Below are 10443 nucleotides of genomic sequence, written 5' to 3'. Positions count from 1 at the left end.
GTCTTATCTACAGTGAGGGCAGACTAAAATGAGGTTAAAGTTGTAACTGGTAAAGAAATAGCCACTCATCTCGGCCAAGAGCTGAAATGCTAGGTATTTTGTAGGTGACAACTTTGAGCTTGTTTTTGTCTGTGCTTGAGACAGGAAGGAAGGGGGTAGGGCATAACCATTGAAAGAATGACACAGCAGTTGAGGATAGGTTAACTAGTTAGAACCAATCAAGCCCAAGATGGCAGAGGATTTGACTTTCAGTGGACCTTAAGCTTCAGTATACCCTTATTGTAATGGACTAGCATGCCACATGACACACCCTCAGGTGCCATGACAGTTCTGAGGCTGACCATAAAAGGCCAAAAAGTGGGCAGGGGCTCAATTCCTGGAAATTCCTGCCACTTCTCCCAAATAGTTGGAATAGTCCTCCCACTTGTTAGCATGTGAAATTACTGAGCCCAGAAAAACTAACAACCCCCACACTCCAGGACCTCTCACCTTCTAAGATGGCCCATATTTGGTCTGTGGAATCTATATCTCCTAGGCCATTCTTGCCCCATCTCTTGCCTTCTGAGATGGCCACACTACCTGTGCAGTGTGTATCTCTCTAAATAAATTCACTTTCACTTTATTGTGGCTCGCTTTAGAATTCTTTCCTGTATGAAGTCAAGGAGCCTCACTTGTCAGGGTGTGTCCCAGTGATTTGCCCAAGACCTAGGACATGACTATCTTCTCAGGTCCCATTTTCCTGTAACACTTAGAATTGTGAAGTCAGTTTGCTCTGTTTCACCCTCTGGGCTCAGAGAAACCTTGTCTGAGGTTGGTATTCTGTGAGACAGTGTATGGCTAATTAGAATGGTCTACCTGTGAGTGCCAGGCCAGGGTCTGAAAGTCCAGGGCTGATTTTAAAAAATTCTCAGCGCTTAGAAAATGCCAGGTCTTTAGTAAATTGTCAATGTTAAGTATCATCTGTAAATAAAATTCATATTTTATGCCAAGACAAAAATTTAAACACAAACATTTCTCCTCTGCCCTTTGGCCTCCTCTTTCCACACTGTGCACTGTGTATCTGTATAATATAGGGACCAAACCTCCTCCATTGGCAGGAACATCTGCTCAACCATAAAGGTCAACATTCTCCTAGCATCAACATGACAACTCCTTAAAACATTCCTTCTTGATCTTGTAAAAGGTCACTATGACCCACCATGATGATGCTTAGATCTGGATTATGTAAATAACACATCATTTGATGTATGACCCTCTGTTTCAAGAAACATGAAACTATGCCTTCATTTCTAATTGGGTGACAGTTCTCAGAGCTTTCTGAGATGCTCTTCCCAGGTTATAATCCTTAAATTTGTATTGAATAAAAATTTCCATTTCTTTATTAGATTGCCTGATTAATTTTTCATCGACACATCAGTCTAAACTTGGAGCTTCACATGCGTCCTCTTTTAATCCTTGCAATAATCCCAAATTAGGTATGACTATTCACATTTTAGAGGTGAGAAAGAAATGTGATCTATGCTCATGAAGCCTGTCAACAGGTATATGACACTAAGATGGAGAATGATAAACCAAAGTTCTGCCTTTACTTTTAAAGTGTATTATTACTAATCCCGCAGAGAGAAAAAGCATAAGTAGAAGGGTCAGTAACCTGCTGCCTCTTGGGGATAAAGGGTGCTGTGTCCTTGGAAAAGTCAAAGCCGCCCCAAAGCTGCAGCTTTTATTAGATTTCCGCCATTTCCCCTTAAGAAAAAGGAGGCTGTGTCATAAATCTTTTATTATTCTGATGATGTATGGTCCAGCGTGGACTTAAATATGCATCTAAGGAATAAACATAAATTACTGAAAAGGCACTAGGACTCGAGCAATGTATATGCACCGCGTGTTCTGCACTCTGCAAACTTTCCTGGCGCAGTAGTTCCCGCATCCGCACCAGGACACCGGCACCGCCGTTACCTGCCCTACAGTAAACGATCCGGATGGTCTCGGCCGCCAGGGCTCGCCCACTCCAGTCCACTCCCCGCCCACTCCCTAGCCGCCCCACACACTCCGCGGAGCCTTTCCGTTTCCGGGCGACGTTTGTGAAGCTCAACATGTCGCTGCTAGGTCGGGTGTTCTTTGCTCCGGGCCGCGGTCCTCGGCGGGTAAGGGGGCAGGAAGCGCCCAGGGCCCTCCTCGCCCCGCCATTAGCCCCCTTTTTGGGGCGCGCAGAGCCAAGATGAGGGGGTCCCTGGGTACCCGGAGAAGCACAGAGCGTGGACCCTCGCGCGCGGCGGGGCGAGGACAGGGTGTCCCGCGGAGAGAGGAGCGGGAGCCGGGGACGGGTTTCGGGGGAAAGTCACATTCTGTGGCTGATGGAGGAAGCCCTGATTCGTGTTTGTGTATGCGTGGAAGGGGAGAGGAGGGCACGCCATGGTTCTCAAAGGGTTTCACATTCTTAGAAGTTTTAAAGTCGTGTGTAGAGAGCAGGACCCTGTACACACCGGCCCTTTTGGGGGGAAGGGAGGGACCAGGGTGGAGAGTGGGGCCCAGTAGGAGCGTTGTCCTTATCTGCAGTATTTTTTTTTTAAATAGACTAAATTTTTTTAGAGCAGTTTCAGGTTTATAGCAGAATTGAGCAGAAAATAGAGTTCCCACATAGCCCTCCCCACCTTCAACATCCCTCATCAGTGGCAGATTTGGTACAATTGATCTGCAGTCTTTTTTAATGAAAGAAATTCATTTAAGTGTTAGTTGTGCAGTTAAACAGTAATACAAACATATTCACATTAAAAAAAAAAACAACTCAGAAAACAAAATCCAGCTTTTTACACTTCCCTTCCTAGAGGCAGTGCCACGGAGCTGCATCTCCTGCTGGTTTCCACTTCTTTCTCCCCCATATTTCTGTTGTTTTGTTTTGTCAACATCTCTGCGCTAGACCCATAGTCAAAATTAAGTGTACAAGGGAAGACAGCTGGAGGGGGAAGAAAGAGAAAGGAAAATAAAAAGCAAGAATATCCAAGACAGCTCCTTCCCCCAACTAAATGAAGAAATCTTAGCTAAATTAAACTAAACCAAAAAATCACAATTTTCTTAGCTAGGTAGAAAAGTTAATCTGCCAACTGTGAAAACACTTTTCAGTTTTGATAGAATCCGCAGGAATGGTTTTCTTTTTTGTAAAACACGGTCGAATTCTAAATTCCAGATTCCAAAGGTGAACACAGGGAACTGGCGTAATGAGTCTCTGACGTAAAAGAGAGATTTGTTCAGTGCTAGATTTTATTCGTATTATTTTCTCTTCCTGTAGAGATTTAGGTCATAAGTTATTGTAAAAGAAGGCTATATTTTCTGATCTCTTCTTAAAGAATTCTCTTATTTGAATCCTACGGTGGGTCTGTATAGTAGAAAAGTCTTCAGAGTTTTTTTCAAAACACAAATCAGTAAGATTGTAGTAACACGGTCACACGGACTGTGTCCCACCTCTTCTGACACCATTAGACAATACAGGTATGAGAAGGTGAAAATGAACTCATTTAAAAATTAACTGTAATCAGACAGCTTTGAAATTCCTTTACTTAAGAAAAATGAAAGGTTTGAGGATGGGGGTTTGAAGGCAAGAGGGGCTTACATAGACCATGTTTCTCTCCTGGCACGTGCAGACTTGGATTTGAATTCCTGAAAGAAGAAAAGTCTTAACATTTGTGAAGTGGGGAGTGGTTTCAGGGAACATAATGTTTTTGTGGGTGAATACAAGTTACAAGTAAAGCCCTGATGTGAATACTTTAATTACCAAGAACCGTGAGAAATGTTTCATTTGACATAAACCCTACTTATGAAGTGCTGCATTGTACTATTAGCTAGTAGGTCTTAGTTCAGTGTAAACTTTAAAGAGAATTGGCTCTTTGCCTGGCTCTGGGGATGCAAAGATTAAAAAAATATAAACCCTGCTCTCAAGTTGCTCTCAGTTTCACTGAAGAAAACATCCACTCATTCAGTAGTTGATCAGGAAATGCTAATTAAGTGCCTACAAAGTGTTGGGCATTCTTTGGGGATCCTTAGTTGAAAGCTGTCTCTACCACCCTTGAGTTAATAACCTCGTGCATGTTTTTCAAGCTGTGGATAATAACTTATGAGTGGACGTTGAAGTAATTTAGTGGAACAGAATGACTTAAAGGAAAACAAAATGGGATAGAGTAGGAAATCGTAGACTGAAAATGCAGATGTGTATTAGAATGTATATATGAACCAAACAGTGTGTGCCAAGAGGAAGTAGGGAAGGCTTCATGGAGGAGGTGGCTCCTAGAGCTGACTTTTGATGGAGGAGTTGGAATTTATAGGCCCAGAGAAGGATAGCACGTATCAAGAAGTGAAAGAGCATGGGCTACTTTTAAAAATTCAAATGATTTGGCACTGTGGAATTTCTAAAGTGGAGTAGTGGAAAGTGAGAAAAGTGCATAGAGAGGAGACTGGACAGGCTGCTGGGGGCGGCCAGGGCATGGTAGGCTCCACTTGCTTATGCGGCAGATCAAACATGTACTATGTGTTAGGCACTGTACTAGAGAGATGGGCACAAGAAAAAGAGCCGACTCCTGCTCTCAGAAAGCTTGCAATCTACTGACATTATGGTATAATATGGTTTGTGTTATGATGAGTGTTCTTGATCTCAGACGGGGTCCAAATAAATAGCATTCCTCTCCTCCAGTCTGAAAAACAAGAGTAAAGGTGGAGGCCAGAGTATCCGTTGTTATGGTTTGGTATGAGAGGCAGTTGTTCATACTAACTAGATTTCCTGAATCAGCCTCAGGAGGAGGGCAGAACTCCTGCTCCCTCCAGGCAGCTAGCTCCCAGGAGGAAGGCGGTTTAAGAAGGACTACTCATGCTCAGGTGTTCTCTCAAAATTTACTGGTGAGATAAACCGTTTCTAGGGGGACGGGGTACTAAGGGGGCAAAAAGAAGCCTGGAGTTAAATTAACTGAGCTCCTTTCTGGGGGAAGTGAATTTTCAGGATTGGGGAAGAAACACTTCCCATTCGCAGTGGGAGAAGTGTACAGTTGATGGCGTGTGATTTGGGGGTTATGCATTTCAGCTGAGACGTGAAGGATTAGTGGGCGCTAGCCCGGGGAGGGGGAGGGTAAGGAAGTTACAGGCAGAGAGTGGCCTGTGTGAAGACCCAGACTAGACTTACAGGTAGCAAGTTAGGACGCAGGTGGTGAGAGACAAGCCAGTGAGCGGCCTCCGAGCCACATTAAGGAGTAAGAGTGTTGTCCTGAAGGCGTGGGGGTGGGAGTGAGAATGGAGGCAAATGGTCAAACCCTGGGTAGACCTCTCCCCATGGTGGCCTCAACCAGGGAAAGGCAGTGTATGAGAGACTTGAAGTCTCCTGATTTCAGGAGGTGACTTGAGAGGCCTTGGTGGCTGGTTGGTGAGGGCAGGGGGCTGAGAAAGGAAGGTTAGGCCGTGCTGAGGGGGGTGAGCAGCACTTTCACAGTTGTGAGCAGGAAAGTGATGTTACCAGGGGGGCCTGCAGGTGGGGAGACCAGAGCGCTAGTAAAGTGATGCGAGTCTGAACTAAGGATGCTGTTGGAGCTGTTTGGAACTCTAGGCCTTCACAGTTGTTGAAATGATGTTGCCATTTACCTTTAGTCCTGATTTATTTTATTCCCTATGCAATTTCCAGCTGCGGGTTAATATCTCCACCTAAGTATTCCACAGGCGTTCCAGGTGAAGCATTTCTAATCAGAGCTGGTTATTGTCAGTTTGGTCTTCTCATGTCAACCCAGGCATTTCGCTTACAGCATCACTACACATGCAGCTGTCTGAACTGAAAAACTCCGTCATCTGCAGCTCTCCACTTCTTGGTCACCATTTCCAGTTGATTGGCTTCTGAGTTTAGGCTAATCAGCATGTTAAATTTCTGTGCAAAGTATTGTCTTATCTTGATTTCTACTCTCATCTCTTCTTACCTAGACTTAAGCCTTTTGTTTGACTTACCTCCATTTCCTTGCAGCTCACAGTTAAATCTTATTTGTAAAGCACAAAGGCAATGCATAAAGTAATAGAGATTTTGAGGTGAAGGTGAAAGGAGAAAAGATTCTATCTGCCAAATGGCCTTGATCAAAGAGGGAGACCTCTTTGCTTGCTGTTAGTGAAATAGGTCAAAGTGTGCTGAGGTTGGGCTTTGAAGCAAGAAAAAAATAGTTGGACCAGATGGTACTGTAATAATTAACTGTGTCCTTATTTTCTGGGACTTTCCATCAGCAAATAATTTTATTTGCTAACCTCCCACCCCTTCTGATGGTGGCGTCCAGGCTAAGTCACCATCTCTTGTGTCGCCTGCTATAAAAGCATCCCCTATTCTCCCTGCTTCCAGTCTTGCTTCCTACATTTCATTCTCAACTTAGTAACCAGACAATCTCTAAACTTAAGGAAGATCATGTCAGTCCTCTTCGCAAAACTTTGAAGATCTTGCCCACTTGACTTAGAGTAAAATTGTAAGTCCACATAGTGGTTGACTTCAGCCTGTATGAACCAGTCCCCTTTACTGACCTCCCCTCCCTCCTAATTCAGGCCCACTGGCCCTCTGACTCTTGCTCAGCATCTTCTGAGGGCCTTTGTCCTCATTCTCCCCTCTGCCTGAAAGAACCATGGGACTCATTCCCTCACTCCCTTTAGGTCTTTGCTCAAATGTCATCTCAGCAAGACCTTTGCTGACCACTCTGTTTGAAACAGCAACACTCTACCCATATTTTATGCTTTATTTTCCCCAACAGCAACATGCTAGTTTTTAGTATACTATATATTTCACTTAATTTATTTATCATCCCCCCTCCCCAGGATAATCTCTCTAAGGGTAGAATATTGCATCTGTTTTGATCACTGTTGTATTGCCATTGCCTAGGACAGTGCCTGGGGCATAGCATGTGCCTAGTGAAAACTTGCTAAAAAGAAATAATATGAATTAATTCTAAACCTAATCATAATACCATGTTTGGTTCTAATTCTTTTTCATATAAGCAAATTCCCAAATCAAAACAAACCCCTTTCAAAAGCAGGGCGTCTGTTTCTTGGTTCAAAAAAGATAGTCATGTTTGTTTCGGCTAACATGATAGGGATCAGTAAGAAATGACTGGAATGACAGGCAAGCAGGAATGAAGGCGCCAGTTGAAAATTTCAAAGTGCCTGCTAATTTGTCTCTTTGATTTCATCTCCCTTTATTGTATAGTACTGGTGAAGCATCTGTTTGGTCTACATCTAATTGCATACAGATAAGAGTTGTAATAAAAATGGGGAATACACCTTGTAACACAGAGCAGCTACTTTTTCAAGGACTCATTGTTATAAGATGTGTCATTATTCAAAAATGTAATTTCTGTCTTGCTACTGGTGACAGCTGCATTCAGCCTAGCCACTGGAGCTCGGAGTCCAGCTGACTTCTTTTTATGCTTGCTCAGCTTTACCTTCAAGTTGCTGTGGTAGTGAGATCTATATTCTGCAGAAGCTTATGTCAGTGGCTTCTGCGCAGTGCCCTGTTTAAGTGAAGCTGACAGACAGAGGTGCTCAAGCAGCCCACACAGGCGTAGAGCTGGAACCTAACACAGCCTGAGGCAAGCCATGGGGTGGGTAGAGTCTGGGCTCTTCAATCTTTTTGAAGTTTGTAGGATCACTGTAGGGTTGTTGAAAGTCCTTAGTAGACCTGGCTCATGGTAAATATTGAATCCACTACTGTTATTTCCTGCTAGTCTTTTTTTCTAAGCATATATTTTTATTTATAGTTAAGAACATCCTATGTATTTCTTTTTTCACTTAACACCATACAAGCATTTTCTTGTCCAGTTTCCAGTTGATAACTTGCCTGTCCTAAATCACTGACTACATTTATAATTATTTTCTTAGAGTAAATTTCTAGATAATTCAGAACAACTGATGGCAGGCTATTCAACTTAACGTTGTAGCAGGAAATTATAAATTCCGGAGTTTTAATCTTGCAACCATGACCTGATAGGGAATATCATAGCCCACTGATGTGATTATTAAACTCAGTAGGAGCTCTGTGATTAGAGAGAGGCAATAGACAAGATGGTTATAATCTTGGTCCTGTAACTTGATAACATAATTAACTTCTCTGAGCCCCTCCTGTACAATGGGATAAAAATAATGTGTATTTCATGGAGTGGTAAAGATTAGTTAGATACGTAATCCTGACATATGGTAAGCACTTAATGAATATCAGCTTTTTATTGCTTGTTATTCTGTTCAGCACTTAAAAGTTTGTTTTCTAACTTAAAAATGAGAGAATGAAGTATAATCAGTTTACAATGTTATCATTTATATACTTTTAATTAAATGAGAGAATGGCAGTGATTTTGACAAGTAATATGAGAGTAAGCTGTAAAATATAAGATAGGGCAAGTATTTTTCAGTTCAAAATGGTTTAATTTTCCCCCATTTTAAATATAGCAAATATTTTTTATGTTAGTACAATAATTATTCTATATATTAGAATATAAAATATTTTAAATTTATTATCTAGAAGATAACATGAGAAGAAGCATTTGATTTAATAAACCTAATAAAGGACATTTTGTAACTTTCTTCAGTGATTCAAAGATGGAATGTGACTTTTATCCAAATTATCCTTGTTAAAAGATGAAAATGCTTTATGTAAGTTTTTTTAAAGTTAAATTTAAGGAAAACATCTAAACTAATAGAGTGTTTCCTATGTGTGACACAATTTTCTAGGTTTATTATTTATATTAACTCATGTAATCCTCACAATGTCCTATTAGAAAGATTCTATTATTATCTCTAATTATAGAAGAAACTGAGGCGAAAGAGGTGATAGAACTTGCTGAAGTTTATATGACCAGGGAGAAAATTTTGTCCTATGTAGTCTAGCTCTAAAGCTCATGCTTTTAACCATTTCCACTGTTACTTAACATTCCAACAGAAAAAGAAGAAAACTTGATTAAATACAATACCAATATGTTTACAGTGAGTTTATGTTAATCTAAGAATTTGATTAATATTAAAGAGTAAGTTTTAAAAAATTCATCTCTTTTGTGGGAATACAAGTATGCAAATTTCTTTTCTTTTCTTTTCTTTTCTTTTTTAGTTTTTCAGTTACGGAACACAAATATATCAAACCACTGACGCTTTTCAGTCTAAATTCTTTCCACCTGTTCAAAATGTGATGCTACCACCAAACAGTTTCCAAGGAAAAGTAGCATTCATTACGGGGGGAGGCACTGGCCTTGGTAAAGGGATGACAACTCATCTGTCCAGCCTAGGGGCACAGTGTGTGATAGCCAGCCGGTAAGTCAGTTTCAGCAAGTTGCCTAGCAGGAGTCTATCGATGGGATAATTCTGTGCCACATTGTTGAAAACATTGTTTGCCAGTTGTTTGATTTGTGTCTTAATCTTGTATGAAATATCCTTTAGGTCATTTAAATAAATCTCCTTGGAAAAAGTGTTAGTTTGTGATGATAGAAATAATGATTGATTATGGAACTGATATATACATTTCACAAATTCAGTGATAGAATTTTTTTCTGTATATGAATAGGAACTTAAAAAGTATTACAGTGAGGATGCTTTGCTTTCAAAAGTGATTATAATTGCTCATTCAATAGATGGTTAACCTTGTGCCAGGATAATGGATATAATGTTTCCATTTTCTATAAGATAGGCAGATATTTCAAAACATGTATTGTGATGAATGTAGGAAGGAGGAGACCATGTGGAAAGAATTTCTTCTTATTTAGGCGTGTCCTGGTACCTTATAACTACGTAAGTGTTGAGCTTTAGAGGCTGGTCAAAAAATCTACCCATTTCTCCAGTTTTGAACAGTGTAAAATTTTTAGGTAGGCTAATTAATAATCTGAATGACAAGTCATTATGTCATTTACAAGGGGCCAAGTGAATTTCTTTCTGATGTTTCCTTTAACGTAAATTGTCCAGAACATTTTTTTCATGTTATAATATTTTTGAGTGTTAAACTACTGTCTTCTTTGTAATACTACATAACGTACATGGTTTTTTTTTGTGTGTTACTCTCAAGAGTGTAAGACACTGAATGCGCATAGGTTGTCCAGACCTATCAATTTGGTCTAAAATCGACTAACATAGATTTTATGAATAACATTGATTTTATATAGTTTTAAGATAAGCTTACATCATTCCATGAATGTGTTTTCTTTCTAAAGCAGGCTTGGGCCAGGAAACAGATAGAAATGAATATAATTAAGGAAATAATTTTAAATCTGTGAGTAGATATAAATTAACTAGTCTAAAAGAAATTCAATAAATTAATGTCAGATGTATGAAAATTGCATGAATTTAACTTCTAGAAAATAAACTCATTCAGACTGTCTTGTTTGTAGATACAGATTTCCTATTGCCTCAAGAATGCATGTCTTTTAGCTATAGATTGTTTTTTAATTTATGAAAAATAAAACATGAAATCAT

At 40.3% G+C, this 10443-nt stretch overlaps 1 protein-coding gene across 3 annotated transcripts in view; it reads left to right on the top strand.

Annotated features, from left to right (window-relative positions):
* The first annotated feature begins 1964 nt into the window (after positions 1-1964).
* Positions 1965-10443, top strand: part of DECR1 (2,4-dienoyl-CoA reductase 1) — a 31739-nt gene continuing 23260 nt past the window's right edge. For all 3 annotated transcript variants that reach the window (XM_032470237.1, XM_032470238.1, XM_006188551.3), the window contains exons 1-2: positions 1965-2144; positions 9092-9291. In XM_032470237.1, the coding sequence (XP_032326128.1) occupies positions 1980-2144; positions 9092-9291 (365 nt within the window). In that variant the 5' untranslated portion in view covers positions 1965-1979. The remainder of the gene's footprint in view (positions 2145-9091; positions 9292-10443) is intronic.

The sequence above is a fragment of the Camelus ferus genome, chromosome 29 (genome assembly GCF_009834535.1).
Source record: "Camelus ferus isolate YT-003-E chromosome 29, BCGSAC_Cfer_1.0, whole genome shotgun sequence".
Taxonomy (NCBI): Eukaryota; Metazoa; Chordata; class Mammalia; order Artiodactyla; family Camelidae; genus Camelus; species Camelus ferus.
This window is presented reverse-complemented; position numbering and strand designations above follow the sequence as displayed.